This window comes from Chiroxiphia lanceolata, chromosome 1 (assembly GCF_009829145.1).
Source record: "Chiroxiphia lanceolata isolate bChiLan1 chromosome 1, bChiLan1.pri, whole genome shotgun sequence".
NCBI lineage: Eukaryota > Metazoa > Chordata > Aves > Passeriformes > Pipridae > Chiroxiphia > Chiroxiphia lanceolata.
This window is the reverse complement of record NC_045637.1, coordinates 119,461,326-119,480,265: the sequence shown is the minus strand read 5'-3', so window position 1 is coordinate 119,480,265 and position 18,940 is coordinate 119,461,326. Positions and strand designations below refer to the sequence as shown.

The 18,940-nt window shown below is 37.3% G+C and overlaps 1 protein-coding gene across 4 annotated transcripts in view; it reads right to left on the bottom strand.

Moving 5' to 3' along the window:
• Positions 1-453: 453 nt before the first annotated feature.
• The window catches only part of TBC1D5 (TBC1 domain family member 5), a 316,083-nt gene continuing 297,596 nt past the window's right edge, over positions 454-18,940 (bottom strand). For all 4 annotated transcript variants that reach the window (XM_032684071.1, XM_032684094.1, XM_032684087.1 and 1 more), the window contains 3 exons: positions 10,460-10,539; positions 9,541-9,717; positions 454-3,660 (listed from right to left, as the gene is read on the bottom strand). In XM_032684071.1, coding sequence (XP_032539962.1) covers positions 3,367-3,660; positions 9,541-9,717; positions 10,460-10,539 — 551 coding nt within the window. In that variant the 3' untranslated portion in view covers positions 454-3,366. The remainder of the gene's footprint in view (positions 3,661-9,540; positions 9,718-10,459; positions 10,540-18,940) is intronic.

The window sequence follows — 18,940 nt, the reverse complement described above, 5'->3', positions numbered from 1 at the left end:
GTAATCTTTTAAATAGTTGCCTCAGTGCCACCTAATGAGAACATACTGGAGAATCATAGGAAACAGTTAAGAAGGTGAAATAAAGTATTGTGATTCAGATAAGTACTGTACAGAAACAGGTACTGTGACTGAGACACAACGATGAAACTATACCGAGTTTTATGAAATTGCAGAAAAGTTACACCATGTTAAATTCTGGTTTGTTATTTTCGGATACAAGAAACATGGTAAAATAGGAAATATTCCATACTGTTCAGCTGAGATAAATGACAAGCAGTTTTATTCCCTGGATCACATATATAAAATCAGATTAAAGTATTAATAAACTTTGTGCTTATATCGATAGTTCTGAAGTTTTAAATCACCCTAGCTCTCAGAAATAATACTTCCAGTATTCTAGCCAAAAAGCTTTCCCTCTTTTTTGAGAAAACAGCACAAGTGCAGCCCAGAAACTTTGTTAATTTTTTCTTTAATAAAGCGGGCAAGATGTTCTTCCAGAGTAAAGATGCAAAGCTCCACGACTAAATCAATACCCAGTCAAAATATGATACTGCAGTTCTGCAGTACATACAACTGACATAACATGCAAGGGACTTTAAAGCAATAAATTACAGATATGAGATACAGTACAACAGTCTCAGATACATATCTTAATGCCTTACTAGTTTTCATCGGTAATTTGCAATGCATATAATTTTTCTATCTGACTATTGTTATCCATGAGCATTATGAACAGGTAATTTTTGGAGAAAAAGAATAATCTCATGTTTTAAATGACAATTTCTCTCTTAGTATATTCTTAACAAAACACAAGACAGGACGATGATTTGACATTTTATCTAACTAACAAGTTTCTAACTTGATGAATATACTAAAATTCTAACTATCTCTGCACTATGATCAAGTATCAGAGACAACATATTTGAGATGTGGAAGGACATGGTACAGCCAAAGCAGATTCATTTACTGGAATTTGCTCTGTTTTTATTCGTATAATCATCTCTCTGCTTTTGAAGATTTTTATCACGTCCCATGGCATGATACGCATTCATCTCATCAGTATTCACTGATCAGAGAAAATTTCTTGGAAACTCCCCAAATCTTTACAGACTTTTACTGCTGTTTTAAAATATACAATATTAAAGATACAACTAACTTACAAAAATAAAAAACCTGTACAAATCACACTCTTCCATTGGCAATGAGACCGTTCAAGAAAATAGCAATGTGATCCCTGAAACAACCAACTAGAATAGAAATCAAAAGACTGATGCTTAAAAAAATAAAAAAGAAGTAAAAACATTTTCTCCCACCAAAGTACTGGAATCTTTGAAGGTTTATGTATCACAGAATATAAAATTTTTCTCTCTGTCCCCAGAATATTTTTTTCCTCTTTCCACAGGTAGCTTTTGAACAGATTCCCATTTTTGGTGGTGTGGCACAAGCCTTGCTTAATGGGTTAAGGCTAGAAGAGCTTGAAAGACCTAAATAAATCAACAGCCACCTAATCCCCTGGCATTCATGCAAACTCAGGGAAATAAAATAAACCTGAAGACAGGCATGTATGCTGAATTCCATAGTGATTTTCTATGAAGCTTAAAATTAAACCAAAATAAACACCTTTTGTAAATGTTACGCATTTAAGATCTTTCATCTAAATAGTCATCTGACTCTTTGCATCACTCTGTTACAGAGAGGTATGATGCTATGCCTGCTCATAACATTCTAGTATTTTAACATTTTACAAGGCACAAATAATCTCCAAAGAACTACATGACAGCTTTTGAACATGTAAGGACATGGCAACTACTATGTAATTACATGACAATTAACTCTTCAATTCAGCCTCTGACACAGACCTTGTAAAATCTAAGACCAGCAAATCACACATCACCTCATCTTTGGAATACAGTACTTCACTCCATCTACAGTAACAGACTAAGCAGCAAATAACTACCATTTCTTACCTTCGAATAAACACAAGCTTCGTCATGCAATTATGAAGTTGTTGCATAGTACAATGTATATGCATCTTCAAAGCAAATAATACTTTCTTTTTGCTGCTGTTATAGAGTGATATACTAGCATTCCTTCCTCAAGCTAGCTCTGTGTGGACCCTGCAAGAGGAGGTGTCCACTCACCACTGGTTTAATTTTCTGAATTCCAGCAGAGGTTAAAGGGATCAGAGAGCACAAAAAACCCTCTTATCTACTTGAAAAAGCTCTTATTAAATGCACTAGCTACTTGATGGGAAAGAAATACACTTTTCCATAGAAGAACAAGTTATAGAGTTTATTATAAAATTTCTGTTGGTTAATGCTGCTGCACCATTATGTTTTCTTCACTAGAAATATGGAAATTGTATAGGAATATATGTAAACAGAGTCTATAGAAGATAATAGCAATGAGACATAAAGTGCTTTTAATTATGAACATTTCATTTCACTTTGCAACCTTCCCTGGTAAGTTATCATACTCAAGCTAGTTTTAGTTCAACTGGCTCAGGTCTACACTATGAAATACTGTTATTTCCCTTGCACCTACTGTTTTAACTGTGGTAGTCTCAGTAAAATAAAAAATAATTCATGCCAGTGGAAGTAAAAGTAGACAAATATAAAGAGGGAAAGAGGTGAACTGGGGACTCTAAAGGGGAAAAAAAAGGAGACAAAGGGAAATAAGGCTCTGTTGTATAGCTTCTCATTCTCAAGGAGTTTGTCACACAGCCTCCTGTAAGCACTGAGGAACAACTACACAAACCTCTGCCTTGAACACACCTCAGGCTATTGCTGGATGAAAATGAAGAAACTAGGATTCCTTAAGGGAGAACAAACTTACTACCAAGATGATCCTTTTAATCTTTCTGATATTCATTCCCTACTTCTCTAATCACAGTCTCATAAGAAACAGTACCTTCTCCTACTCAGAATACCCAGTCAAGCATATTTTGTAAAAGGATGACATTAAATCTGGCTTGTCTTTGCTGCTTCAGGTCTGATGCCAAGTTTCTACACATTTCCATTATGGTACCTAGCACATACTATTCTATGTTTTGGGAAAGCAACAGTTCTATAGCAAAAGTGCTCCTAAGTAAAGTAATAGCATAACTAAGAATAACACTATATTAGAACTGGGTTTTACTGAGTCTTTATTTAAGGCAGTTATTAAAAGGTGTATATTATTTTCAAAAAGGTCAAATCTGTGTTGCCTTTTTTTTTATTATTTTTATTTTAATTTAGGTTTTTGGCAGCTGAAATGGGTTACCTCTATCTATTTTCTGCCCTTCTAATCCAACAAAGTATCCAGTCCGTGGAATCATAGGAATTTGAACTGAGTTGTAACGACTGACTTCCCAAACTCTCCCGACCTTTAGATGTCCAGTGGGCTGACAATAGCAAAGTCAGAATCTTTGCTGTTGTTACTGCTGTCGTCATCAGGGCTGGAGCTCAGGTTGCTGGAGGAGGCTGAAATTGAACCCATCAGTGGGTCAGAGAATATCAAAGAAGAACGAGACGGAGCTTCTGGCTTCACCACTGACTCCTTGTGTGCCTGAAGGGACTGCACTGGCTCCGGAACAGCACTTTTACTTCCTTCCTCTTCTTTGGAAACCATAATATAGTCATCAGCACTCTTGCTCTCACTAGCGCTCGAGTCAGTCGTAGTCTGTGAGACAACAGCACAGAAAGGACTTAAAGTGTGTACCAATTTTACCAAATAACAAGTTTTATGATGCATGTCAGGGATACGGAAATGGGACAAATGAATAATTATTATCCAAAAGTAGCAATGTCCAAATAAAGTAAAAAATAAAGCGGATATTAACTTCAGGTGACGTAATTTATTTGTTATTTACAAAAGCATAAAATATAACACTCTAAAAATACTTTATTGGGTATAGCAGTCTTACACGTCTTATCATCACAGTGCATCCATGTAGTGATCACAGCAGCTAAGTATCAAACACATACTTTACAGCTGTGAAGATTTTCAGTAATTATATTGGTTTTCTGCAGTAATTAGAAGTAGTTTTGAGTAGAAGTAGTTTCGAGGAGTTTTTTGCTGGTTTGCATGAACAATGGCATTTTGGACCTTGTCAGAGGAATGGTTTGATATCAAATTTCCTAGTAAAACCCTGACCTGTGGAATATGAGCCACACTTAGACTGGTTTAGTGTGAACCAGCTTGTGTTCAAAAGATCAGGGCTCCCAGGGCTTCTAGGGTTAGCGCTGTTGAATATTTCCTAACTCTTTCAGAAAATGAGGGTCTGGGAATCCCAATTCTGTCTGGTTAGACCTTGGGAAATGTGTGTCCCTGAGCATTCAGGTAGTGGATAAAGACCACACATCAGTGTATCAAAAAACTCCACGATGTCGCAATCTTATATTCCATTATACCAGCCATATTCAGGAGAAACCCAGCTTTTCCAGTCAGAGCTATACGTAATTAGAAAGGAAGACTGCCATATACAGTAAAATGGGATTTCTCATGTGTTGAAAACTGGCAGTCTTTTAGCTTGGTTGCAACCCAAAAGGGTTTGTTTTCTTCTGCAAGAGAGGCATTCAACTCCTGTCTAGCGCTATGTTTCCCTAACAAGAGCATGACTGCTTTCTTGGTTGCTTCCACACAATTTTTTTTCAGAGTAACAATGCAACCTGCCAAGCAGCCTGTAGGTACAAGCATACTGAAGTGGTGTGATACTGAAACCAATATATTTGATTACATGAATGCAAGACTGAGAAAAAGGAGAAGTAGAGGGGCAGCTGGGGAAGTGTGTATGTCCACATATGCAGCAATACAAGCCCTTCAGCTGTGACTCTTTCACCAAACAAAAAAATTTAAATTCACTTTGGTGTAAAAGAGAGATTGTGGATATTATAGAAAAAAGAAAGCAGTTACAGAAGAGAACAACAGGAATAATATGAATGAGATACACTTGGGTCTTCAACAGAAGTAAAATTGGAGTATGGAGATCATCACAAGCATCAGCAAGTGATAAGTGGAGTTATGGTATCCATGCCCTCTAGCAAAACTTTTTCTGCCAAATTTATTATTACAGTTGAAAAAATTATTTTCTTGCTTTGATTACTGATTATAGATCAGAATTTCTTGAAAGGAGACTGTAGAGTAGCTCAGGGGACAAAACCCACCTGAGATTAAGAATGACTGTACAATGAAATTTAGGAGCTAGAATTCTTTGGTTGTCATTTGCATAGCAGCTACAAATTGTTAAAAGTCACAAAGTTGAATGGGAAAATGTATTCAAATACAGAATTGTGACCCAAATTTATATGAATAGGGATTCAAATATCTCCCTTTCTAGTAAATTTTGAAAATATTCTGGTTTAATAATTTATAATTTTTGCATGTTATCTGCAAGTATATACATATAATTACATAATATAATATTATACATTATATAATTAATATCATTATAAGTATAATGTATAGTATTCTGTTTTGTAATAAATTAATTTTAATACTTTGCAATTCAGATGGAAATATCTTAAGTTCAGAGTATTTCTTTTAATTTTACAGGTCCCAGTGTAAGACAGTCATCACACCAATAGAAATTTACATCTATTACTTTTTGATACAAATTCATTTTCCTGAGATGACTTAATAAAATTCATACAAAACCCAGCAGATTGCTTTTAGAAATATCAAAAGCTAGCCTTTGCTGAATGCTATCAAAATTGATCTCAAAACGTCCTGATCCATGCAGAACCAGAGCAATTCAAATATCAAAAACTTCAAGCAGTTTCCATGAAGTTAAAAACCGAACAGATCTATTCTACAAGGAGAGATACTTCACTATTTAAACACTTCTGAGCTGAGACATCATTTGTTGTTAATTAGCCTTTTGCTTTCATCTTGTCTGTTTGAAATGCTGTCTTCATGCCCTGTCAGTCAGTCAGCTGCCATCTCCAGGGGGTGAGGACAGAGGCAGCACACAGCCGTGGCTCTGCTCCATCAAAATAGAATCATAAAACAGTTTGGGTTGGAAGGACCTTTAAAGGTCACATAGTCCATCTCCCACAGCAAGGCACAGGGACATCATCAACTAGATCAGGTTGCTCAGAACCCTGTACAACCTGACCTTCAATGTTTCCAGGGATGGGGCATCCACCACCTCTCTGGGAAACCTGTTCCAGTATCTCACCATGCTCCCAGGGAATGCAGTACATCATTTCGCAAAATTATAGACTTTATTATTCCAACCTATCAAGAATGCTCTGTTTAAGTCCTCACACCTGAGATGGCAGCTCCTTGCGTAGGGTAACACTGTTCTTACCAGTGACAGACCTGCTCATCAAGATCAGTATTTCCCTCACTGGTACCCCCAAAGATAACAGGGTGTCTTGCCTCTGGCAATGACCCTCAGGAAGGGCCCTCCATCATAAACACTTTGTACTGCTGTTTCAATTTCCTAAATTCTGCTTTCAAAAATGCACTCTTGTGCAGTTAAAAAAAATCATCCTGCCCTTTAATAAAAATAGGAAAGAAAACTTGTTGTTAGTGTTGTGCTTTGTAACACTACTTTTCATGCTACCCACACTTTTTGGTTTGGTTAAGGAGACCTATAGCTCACTGAAGTACCAGAGAAGTAGCAAAGCAGAGATACTGACTCCAAAATGCTATAAAAGGGCCTCCTGTAAATGTTTGCCTATCCCTGGCATACACTGGTATTTTGGTACTGATATTTCCAGAGGTAAAATACCTCCTTCCTTTTTCTTCTGCCTGTTTCTGTTTCAGGAAACTCATGCTGACGTGAAGCATGTTTTTTCCCATCTGCTGCCACTACTGAATAAATGAAAAATGACAGAATTATACTTCCAGTAGCTTTGAAAGTTAACAACCTTACGCCCGTTGCCATATGGTTTCTCCAAACAATTTTTCCTGATGAATATAGCCACTAGGACCAGGCTTATTTCAATTGCCTTCACACTGTGAATGAGTTAAAACTAACTGCAAGGATACAATTCAAGAAAGCTTAGAAGAACAGCAGCTCGTTTTGCCTCCTTCTTTGAACAGACATAAAGGCAAGATAATGTGTTAATTATCATTCATTATTTAGCAACAGAAGCCTTCTGTTTGTCAACTGCATACTGCTACCAAAGCCAAACATTCAAAAAAATGCTCCATTTCTTCGAGCCTTTATCTTAACTTTTTTGCATTTTTAATTTTGCAGCTTTCCTTTCTAAAGAAGGGCTATACCCTTATCCTCACTTTCCAGAAGGGGATTTTGAGGCAAAAAAGAGGAAGAGCACTTTAAAAAAAAGCAAAAATGATAATTTATACTTATATAACAACCAAGCACAAAAGGCCAGATTTTATCTCAATTACAGAATAGCTACACCTGTAACTTTTCCAGCTGTCCTAGAAAATATCCCTATAATTGCAGCACAGAAAATCTCTACAGTATAAATCACACCAAGTAGAATTACATGCATTACCAAAGTCACAGAAAATGCAAATACAGTAAAATTTACTTAGCAAGAAATGCATTCAGTGGTGTAGAAGTGGTTGTTTTTAATCCCCTTTCAGCTCTCAGTAAGTACTCCCAGCAAGACCCAGGGCACCAGGGCAGCCCATTTTCTTCAGCAGAGCTAAAAGCCTGGGCTGTGGCCTGGTTTGGGCCAACAACTGACTCCATAAATTAAAAGTCTAATTTCACAATCCACTAAATTCTGCAGTTTTATTTTCATGTTTTTTATTAAAAGGGGTCCAAAGCTTTCCTCTTTTCGTTTGATTTTAGCCATGGTGGTTAAAGATAATGGGCTCAGAAACAGCATGGACTAACCAGGGGATAGTGCCACAGACAAACTATCCTGAACTAACTAGGGATACTAACAGTCCTCCTGGACTGTCATGTCTAATTCTAATATTTTCTTTCTGTCAAAGGGGCTGTTTCTCATTATCACAATTGGAACCTCCAGAAGATAAGGGGAGAGGAGGCTAATCCGTGTTAATGTCCTGCACCTCCAAACATAAACCATGCAGTGCCAATGCATCATTAATCCTCTGCAGCAGCTCAGCTTGTACAGCCTCTACTCATGTGGGTCATAGTTGACTTACAAGCAGTCTCTGAAATTGTGGGACCCACAGATGCCAGTCAGTTCCTGGGGCTGCATGTATATATCCTGACTACACGCTGGGATAAGAACAAATGTCATTGTACATCACCCTAAAAGTTTCCATTGGAAAGAAACCTGTGCAGACCAGGCTTCACCTGCTCCACTCCCAATACCCAAAATGCAAATCTCCAGCACCTCCATGATACACGGTTTAGACCAGCCTCTGAGTAAGGGTTTCTCCAGCATGAGTAGGGTCTGCACACACACATACAGCATGTTGTCTGTCATGTTATATATCATTCTACCTTCCAGTTTCGAGAAGTGAAAAATCATCAGAAAAACATTTGCCATTTTGGGAAGAAAGCCAAAGGTACTCTGTATAAAATGCCAGGAGATAAAGGACAAAAATAGGAGGTCATTATATGAACATTCCAATATGCTACATCAGTTTAACCTATCACTTAATTATGTCAGAAAGTAGTGATTGTAACGACAACAGCTAAACAAACAAGGGAAGCTTTCTATCAAAGCTTTGCTCTTCGAAGGTGCCATTACTAAGTATAAAAAAATAAATCTCAGTATTGCTTCTAATACTGAAATACAATTAAAATATGTTTTTAACGTGGAGTGTTCTAACTCAGGGGGATTGTGTGTAATAAATCAAATGACCCTGTGTCATTATCTGAAAATGAATAAATACTTCCTGTAGTTCCTAAGTAAACTTGTCAAAAGTAAACTGATGGCAGGCTCAGTTAGACTTTTAGGTGATAGTGCTGCTGCTGATTTATAAGTGTGAATTTCAGCGTGGGGTGGCAGACTTAACAGAACTCCAATATAGAAATAAGCATATCCAAAAGTACTTGTTTTTAAGATATTGTTTGAGTCGGACTGAGTCTTAGACAGAGGACCTTTCAGCATCAAAAGAAAATACATCTGTCTATGAACTTGTCCTATGACTGTACGCTTTCTATGTGAAAACATTGTTTACTGATTCAAGCAGAAAGTCAATACAACGAAGCAGAAGGTAAAAGCAACCTCCTTGCTACTTCCTTTTTGACCCTAGCCATGAATACACTGCAATGCAGTTAATCAGCTCTTACATAATGGGATCCTGGAGGACAAGGACAATGAGAATAATCATGTGGGAACATTTGGTATGGGAACATTTACCTGCAATTTTTACATTTTTCTGTAAGAAATTAATCGGTGATTTTGTGATTAAACAATGTGAAAGAGTAACTCCCCCCTAATACCACCTAACACTTAGACTTAAATATCCACATATGGAGCATAAGGCTACAATAAAAATAATTGATGGGAGTAGGACACTGGCTAAAGATACACTTCCAACCACTCTCCATAAGCACCAGGAATGCTGGTGTGTCCCATGTAATATCTGGACATGCTAGAGGAAGTCTCCAAAAAATGGAAGGCCATCAACGGCCTGCTTGAGATGTTTTTATCTTACCTGTTGTCCTGAGATGAACTGTTGCTTTGTTATAACAGGTCCCTTTAGGACATCACCTGCCCCCTTGTTCTGACTGTTGGAACAGTAGTGATCATCGGCAATAGTGATTTGCTCATTTTCTTCAGCTTCCAGTTGGCTCTGGTTGAAACGCAATGAACCCTTCAGGATATCCTTGATCTGTTTTGAATGGGAGGGGAAAGAATGTAAGTTAAAAATTTGGAGAAATTCTGTATTTTCTAAAGCTCTGTGCAGAATGCTTTCATAAACCATTTTCCCAAAATATTTGCTTTGAAAAGACAGGAAGCAAGTCAATATTCATATCTATATTGATTAAAGATACAAATAACTGTTAAATGTGGTTGTATCAGAATCTGGAAAACAAGAAATCTAAGGAGAACGAAATTGTTAAGATTGTTTCCTACCTCATTATACGTTTAACATATGCCACATTTTTCCTCATAAAATGTATTTTGAGAGCAGAGGACAGTATAATCAAAGCTACAGATGCTCAGCAGCATTCTCATTTTATGTATGTAGTATTTTTTCTTTAATTCGATGACATTAAGTGTTGTCACATTTAAATAATGGGGACATAGGCACGGTTACTGCCTAGCAAGTACATTTCCATTAAGAAAGATGATAGCATGGCTTAAGTCCAGCACTCAGGGTTGCACTTCCTCAGTTCTGGTTCGAGGCCTCCAAAACTTTCACAGGAGCAAATACCGAGCAAATAATTTAAACTGTTTATAGCTGAACTTTACCTTTATAAATAAAAGTACATCACAATGCTTGATGCCATAGTAAAACAGCTACAAAAAGACAAAACAGCAGTATACAAAAAGAATAAAAGAGGAGAAAAAATAGAAAGGATGAATAGCCCTGAAGGGCACAAGAAGGTTAAGCTAAGCAATAGTAGTACCTGCTTCAAACCAGCCAAGGAAACCAGAATTTCATCTTCTTTTTCCAAGTGTTCTTGTAAAATGACTTCCTGAATATTTCCTGCAACATCAAAAGAAAAAAAGGTAAAGAGAGAAAATACCCTAAATAAACTCTAACGTGCTGTGAACCTACCACTGACTGATGCTTTCAAAAACAAAATTCTGTGACCTGCAAACATGATTCCACACTGAAACTCAGAGGTTGACAACCTGATTAGCTGCAGAGGTGAGGCCAGCCTGAGCCTGGCACTACTGCCAGGAGGCTTCCAGCAATGCTCTGCTCCTGCAGAACTTCTATTGTCCCGTGTACCAAGGGACTTGGGCTACTACTGGCCCCTAGAAGACAACATCAGCCTCTGCCTTACATACAGCTTTGAACGTGAAGACACTTTGGAAAGCATTCAAGAACATTTAGAGGAATCTGCTGCATCTCACAGAAAGGTTTAAGGTAGGAGTTCAGCAATCTTCATCTTAATCCCATGGTCACTGCAGATGCTAGAATGCTCTTCTTCTTTATAAAAAGACGATAAGCAGTTTCATGCCCTTCCCAATTCCTTCTTTTAGATAAAAGATCCGGGGCTGAACAAAACTTATTTGACAGAAGGAGCAGTGCAGTACCAACAATTCCAAAGACTCCTGCCTTCCATACCCATATTGTGGTCCTTTCAAGGATGCATTTCAGGACCCTGGTATACAGTGTTTGTAGGAGGCAGGACAACTCCAGGCAATGCTACAGTCCAAACTAGCACAGAGAAACTACAGCTTCAATAGTTCTGCAGACTCTTTAAATTATGTCAGATCACTCTGTGGCCTCCTAGCTCCTACTTTCTTCCTCTTTAAGAAAACAGCAAAGATTGGCAGAATGAGATGCTACCTGTCAACTAAAAATGACAGGATACTCCTTTGTGCCTCTCCTGTTTTACATACACATTTTGAGCCCAAATTCCTCAGTGACACTCATTCGGGAAGAGTGCTTTGCTGCTCTTGAGTATCTGTATCCCAGGTACTTCACAATCAAAAGCTTTATACCATTAATCCGCACCTACATTGCATTTGTTTGTTTTTAAAAACATCCTGCATGTTCAGGGCCCAAACCAGTGAAAAACCAAAAGTGTTGTAATAGATGATTCTGACAAGGATGAATGTGATGACACCACCAACTCTGACATGAGTTTTCAAGTAAAGGCATTGAGTAATCTGGCATGAGTTTTGTGTTTACAGAATAAATAGCAAAAGAATGAGATGTGGGAGACAGTACAAGAAGAAAGATTAAAAGCAGAGAGGTGGATTTAAAACCTGTGTATAAACACAAGCTTGAAATTGAGTGTGGACCAGAAATCAGTAATGGGTATAAAGGAAGAATGGAAAGGGCAAAGAGGAGAAAAGATCCAAGCCTAAGTACTAACCGAACTGCTAAAAAAGCAATTTGGAAAGTAGAAGGAATAAAAGAGGCTAGAGCCATGAAAGGCAACAGCTGACAAAAGTCAAGGTGGTGCATCAAGGTCAAGAGCATCAGTGAAGGTAGGAAACCTCAGGTTTGCACAGGCAGCCTACCTGAACAAGGAGATCTATGTTCACATTACTTAGCATGCATTATTTACCATATTACAGTGGCAAGGTCTGCAGCAATGAAATCAAATGTAGTACAACTGAATGATGTCTAGTATAAATTTTACGTGAGAAAGACACTGCGTTATGAAGGCTAGAAATAACAAAAAACTAGATCTTTCTGCAAATATGTAGCACGATGAATTGAGAAAAAACATAATTAATTCAACATTTTACTTGCTTTTTTTACACTTTATATCTAAATTGTCTAGTCTCTCAATTTGATAAATAAAATACATTCATATATGCTTGATCACAGCCCAAATCACTCAATTCAACTGTCTTTTCCATTTCTCAGCACTAAAAAGAAAAGCATTCCATAGTGTTTCATCCCAACATAAATTAAAACCATACATTAAAGAACTAAGGCATGTATACTGACTAAGCCGATGGACCAAGAAAATAATTCAAAACAAACCTCCAACATGCTGAAGACTAAATGAAGGAAATCTAAAAAATCAGGAAAATAAGAGCAAGAGAACAAAAGCTGAAAGGCATTCCACACGATCTGAAAATAATCTACTCATCGCTATAAAACTCAGCTGTAACTGTGTTTGAAGAGCCAGCACACTGAGAAATTTCTAAGAACTTATGAATGGATCCATGAAAGTTAGGCAGCAGTAAAAATGAGTAAAAATGTTTGTATCATCACATACTTTATCAACATTAATGCCAGATTTTAATATTAGTTTCAGAAAAAAAAAGATTAAGAGAAAAAAGGTAGGAAATACAGCAACATTTTCTAAAATTGAACTGTGGAATTTCTGACATCTTTTCTTCCATTTGCTGTATCCTTAAAGTACAGTATGATATATGTCTTGGATATATAGGGTCTATTATTTTTAATCAGTTAAAATCACTAAAACCTATTTTGGAAAAAATTCCACTAGCAGTTTGCTCTAAGACACAATTTTGGACTCAAAGAGCACATTTCCACTTAAACCCAGAAAAATGCCCCAAGATGTAAAACCCTGTAATCAGCCACTCTCCCTCTGCTAGTAAATAACAGCTGTGACATACGGGCATCAACTGGGATATCCTTCTCTAGTACAACAAAACGGAAGGTTTCCCTGGGGAATTGGCAATGAATATTTCTTCTTAAATATGTCCTTGAATTGCATATGTCTTCTAATCTCCTGCCCTCATCCCTTTTGAATGTAAAGTTTTTTAACTATCAAATAAGTGGAAACCAAATTTATCAGTGCTCATTCTTCTTCCCTGGCTAACGAGGAGAGATGAATTAAAAAAAAAAGTCCTCAGATAAGACAAGTATACTGTCACTGATTTTGCAAGAGTGCCTCCTTGATCACATCTTTGAAATCCATGTGGACTGCACAGAGAGGTGGGAAGAAGAGGAGGGGGGTAGGAAACTTGGTATGTACTCTGCAGCTGCCCTCTCGTGAATGGCTGTGCCAGGATGCAGCACTGTTCACCTGGGGGACTCTCATCCAAGCCTTTTCCCACTGCTGGGGAGATCTCACAGGGCAGTCAAACTGCTGAGATGAAGAGGGAAACTAAGCTCACAAGTGAAGACAAAAGCCTTTTATTTACCTTTCTGTATCTCCAAAGATACCTTTGAAGTACAAATACTTTAAAAATACTATTTCAAGAGTTCTAGGAAGCATTTTTGATATGATATTGCTCAGCTGAGGGACTTTTACATTAAGCTGAGATGTATAATTTAATTATTCTTCCTTTACAGAAGATGTTACTGTACTTTGAGAGAAGTGCTTTATGTCAAAAGATGAATTGGCCACATATTGAATTTCTTCCTTATCTGATGCTCTATATCAGTACCTCACACTTGTGGGTTTGTTTTTTTTTCATAAAAAAATGACTATTTTTAAAAAGCCCCCTGTAGTTGTCAATTTGGAAGTTCTTACTTTAAAAAAACCCAACAAATTGATGCAATGAATCAAACAAATAATGTGATTTCTAGATTATTAAAACCCAAGTCCAGTATGCTATAAATATCTATCTATTGGGACAGCTGTTGTCATTCAAAAGTTATCAAAATCCTATAGTACTTAGAAACTAAGGTTAAGGTCAAATATAGCTGACTGCCTCTTTTTCTTTTCTTTCTTTCAAGATTCCATTTAGCTGATGTCAAATGTTTTCTGTAAAAAACGATAATTTTTTTTTTCAATTAAGTTCTTAGTAGAGGAAAACAAAAGGTGAATTTTGCAACTTCTCAGCTGGTGGTCAGAGCACTGCTGTGAGACGTATGAGATACCAGACAGCCATTACATGACTCTGGATTTGTTTCAACTTAGTTTTAAAAAACCTCTGACTATCACAAATTGAACTATCATATCCTGACTCTGCTCTTGACTAAGCCTCATAAATCCTGGAGCTGCAAAACCAGTTGTTCTCTTCAGAACTGTTCTCTTCAGCAATGTTATCCACTATGATGGATCACCACTCAAGGGATGCCTTTTATACAATTGATTAGAATTAATTTTGTGTACTTAACTCTCAAAAATGAGTAGATTCATTTAAGTTTTACAGACACTAGATCAGTAAATCAAGAATTACTTCATCAGTGAGACTATGATCAAGCTGCCTTGATGTATTTTAAAGCCAACTATAACTACAGAGGAGTAACATGCAAATGACTGCATTCGTGCTCTTCTTTTCTATAAGATATGGAAAAACACTGTAGCACATACTGATTTTGTTAGCAACAGTTGAAATAACTAAAAATTAAGATTTAAGATGAAATACATTTTTCATTTCTTGCTCTTACAGTTATACCAGATTGTAAATCAGTTCACATGCAAATTCATTGCAGAAGTAATTTTCAAAAAATCAAGATTCCATTTCCTTTCCCTAAATTAATTGCTAAACATTAATCTGAAGATATGCTATCATCCTCTCTACAGAGATGAAAGACGAAAAACATTGACAGCAGCTCCAAGCAGGAAAATCAGAGAAAGCTTATGCTCTCTGATGGTTGAACTGCTATATATTGCATGATGGTGTGAGCAGTCACAGCTGAGTTCCCAGGCCAGGGAAAGAAGCTGTTCAAAACCTTCCTCTCTGAACGTGGAAAAGCTGTTAGGCTTGGCCTAATTATTTTAGAGGCTTATTAAATAAAGTAACTTTCACTGAGAGTTTCACTTGCATTCAATACAGATTTTGCATGAAATCCACTCAGAGCAGCGTTAAATGAATGGGAAAACTAGTTTGCTGTAGACAAGGTCCCCTCAGGCATCTCTTCATGCCCATCCATCCAGAAGACAGATCTGCACCTCTTCCCTCCCCTTAAAGAGATCGTAGACAAACAGCTACAGCCCTGCCAGATGAAGGCATAACACAGACTTGACATAAAATCAGACGGAGGCGGAGAAAACTGAACATGGGAATAACTTTAACACCCTTGTTCTCTGAGGCTCTTTGTTTTCTCCCATACTGCTGCCTTTTTGCAGTGCATCTCTCTCCTAATGATTTCTATTTTAAGCCAGTCTCTGTGGGGCTTTTCCAGGAAGATGACTCCTGCTGAGAGGAGCTAACTCGAAATAGCTGCAAGCTGTATTATGAATGCTCCCTTTATACTACTAGTTCCTGATCAATGACTTGTGAACAATCAACAGTGCCAGAATCATGTTAAATCGACTTTTTTCACCCTTGCTTTCCACTACTGAGAAGACAGCTCAAACTCAGAATGCAAAAGTACCTTCTCACCGCCAAGGTAGGCAGCAGGAAGGGGAGAACTGAGGGTGCTACTACACCTCCTTATTTTTCCAAAAAAGGAAAGCAAAAAAATACCAAGTTTCCCACAGATGGCAAGGCACATTCAACTCTCCGGACTCATATTCCAGTACTTTTGTATGACTGTTTTTATGAAATTGGGGTTTACAGAAAATGCTTCCAGCATTCCCTGCACAATATACTAGTGATAGCAAGATTGCTTTTTCAAGAACATTAGGGGGCTGGAAGGATGTACTCAAACTTTAGTCTCTGACAATTTCTCTCTCTTTTCACAACAAATACTTCTTTCCTACCTGAGCTTGATTGGATGGAGCAGGAAAATATGCTCTCTCCTTAAAACTGGGCAGAAAATCTAGAACTTGACAGTGGTTTGTGGCCTTTCTAAAAAGACTACACTGTATGACATAGTCATATTGCTGTTTAATAATGAAGCTCAGGATGTTTCCAACTACTGCATTTTCTTTCCAGCATTAAAAATACAAATGAGAGGAGTTGAATTCCTTTCTAAAACAATAGTGTTTGTGATCTAAGCATTGATGAAGGCAACACTGCTGAGTAGCCTAACTCATTTACCTATCTCTCTGTGAATGTCAACTCTTACAGTAACAATTATACATTATATCAAAAGCACCACTTAACAACATTTGAGTATTAAAGAATTTAAAGATCTTAAAAATCTGAAGTGTGAAATTATTTGTAAACTACTGCATTCTTTAAAACATTTATTTGAATATAAATTATGTATTTATAGAGTATATACTTCTGATTCATGTGTTGTGTGGAGCACCAACACTTTATCAATATTTAATGTGTGGTAATGCCTGTGACATCAGAGAAATATGTAGCACAAAGTCACCAATCAACTCATAGCAGATGTACAGAAAATGAGGTTGGTAGCGTCATGACGTCATTTTGTCCATCCCTTGCTCAAAGACAAGATCAGCTCTTAACTGTGAACTCTAATTTACACATGGTAAGCAAATTACGCTTAACATATACCTTACATCTGTGTATTTATGGAAATAATGGGGAAACTAACAATTCAGTCATACCACGATTTAGCTTCTACTAAGGTTTTATTCCCTTAAAGCTGACATTGCAAGAGAAACCACTGGTTAAGAGATGATGGAAAGGAAAGGGTGGATTGTCAGTGTATTTCAGTGGCAGGGAGCTGCTCACCAAACAGCAGGAAGGAAGAAGTGGGAATTCACTGAAAGTTGCAGGGAAAGCTGTTAATTAGGTAATGAGGGGGTGTGTAAACTTCACCATTTTAATCTCCATTCACACTACTAGAATGAAAGCATCTGTAGGTGCCTAACACAGCTGGACTTTCAGGACTGGCACAGTTGTATGAAGAAAGTAGGGTCTCTATCAGTTGAACCAGTAGTTTTTGACCTTAAGAGTTACCCTCAAGTGACAAAAAGGTGGTTAAAATTCATGGGGCATGAAGAGTTACACTTTTATTCTTCATACACATATATATATATAAAAATATATATAATGACCAGAAGCCACAGTCTAAAAGTCATGCTATACAACAAATACTTGTTTCCCAGTAACCACTCCTATATTTGGTTTAATAAAGTTGTTAATGTTTTTTATTTATAAGCTGTTTTTATAGGTTATTTATTTCTAACCAAATGGAGCAATTCCCTTAGATTCATGTGGCTGCGTTTGATGTGGTCTTTTTTTAGTGACAACATTTCTAATCACAGTGGGTTTATAAACTATGGCTTATTTTATTTATGTCCCAAGCATACGAGAACTCATTTAATGGACTTCCTCAACAAACTCATTTCAACACAGGGCAGCTGAATAATATCCATTTCATTTTATCCTTACAAAAATGTCATAACCTTTCATCTCATCACATGACACATAAAACAAGAAACAAGAATTCAGTACTATCTTGCATACATTTAACAAGTACTGCATCCACATCTATACTGGGCAGTATATCAGTCTCTAAATATTGAGCATTAAATCAACTTTCTCCTCTCCCTCCCCCACTGCAAATGATCCTTATAATGAAATGCATTCTTATAACAACTGCACTGACTGTTAAAAGAGGGATGCATAAGTCAGTATAATTAAACCTTTAAAGGTGCTATTTCACACAATAAGTAAAATGATACTTGCAACTACATATAATTGCAAACGATACAGTTTTTATTCCTTTATTTTTATGTTTTTTCTTCCTTTTCATGGTGTTTGCAATAATCACAATGAAAAGGTGGCTTTGAACTGCGTTTAATAAGTCCTGCAAATATTTGTCTGGGAGATGTCAGGAAGTGTTAGTGCATCTTACGGTTGCCAGCATTGCCTGATGGCTGTGGCAGGGACATGTCCTGTGATCCCACTGAAAGAACTCTCAAAAGATTGGCTTTCATTTTTCTTGTTACTGTGACGCCATAACTTCTGGGCACTTTGTAGATACGTGCATTTATTTACACACTGCCTATGAAAGCTGAGAGCTGACATGTTATTCAAGTGGAAGAATGCTGGTGGTGTTTAGAATAGGGGATGAAAACCTCACTTTTCCACATCCCTACCATAATCCACACTGGAGTGGCAGAGATGTACTGGAATACTGGTGAAGGACATAGCAACATATTACGAATAGCAGAAGTCAAATTAGAAAATGCACCATAAGGCCAACCCCATCAGCCCTGTATGGGTAGCTCAGAGAGGATTTATTTGCTCTGGCTTAGCGGAGCCAGGATGCATAAACTTATTCAATGTGGGTCAGAGCTGAGAGGTTTTTGCGATGTTGCCTCCAAGGCAAGAAGTGATTTAAAGACCTGGATATTGAGAAACATATTTCTGAGACCCACCTAAACAGATGTCTCTCTGGCAGCTGGTTCAAGCCAAGCAGTAACAGTATGAAGGTGAAGTTAATAAAACCAGGTAGACTTCTGTTTACTCTGTAAAACTGGGTACCTTGGCACATATTTCTAGGGTGCTATGCAGAATCTTGTGAGCTAAGTCTTCACAGAGCTGGTATGAGCTAATAAGCCCAGGGCTTATTAGCTGAGGCTCTATGCTGTGAGAAAGCAGCTAAATTGCTTCTGAATCTCAGCTAGCTGGGGGAGCAACCTTCTGCATTTACATAGTGCTGCCCTCAAGCAAAAGCAAGTGTGGAA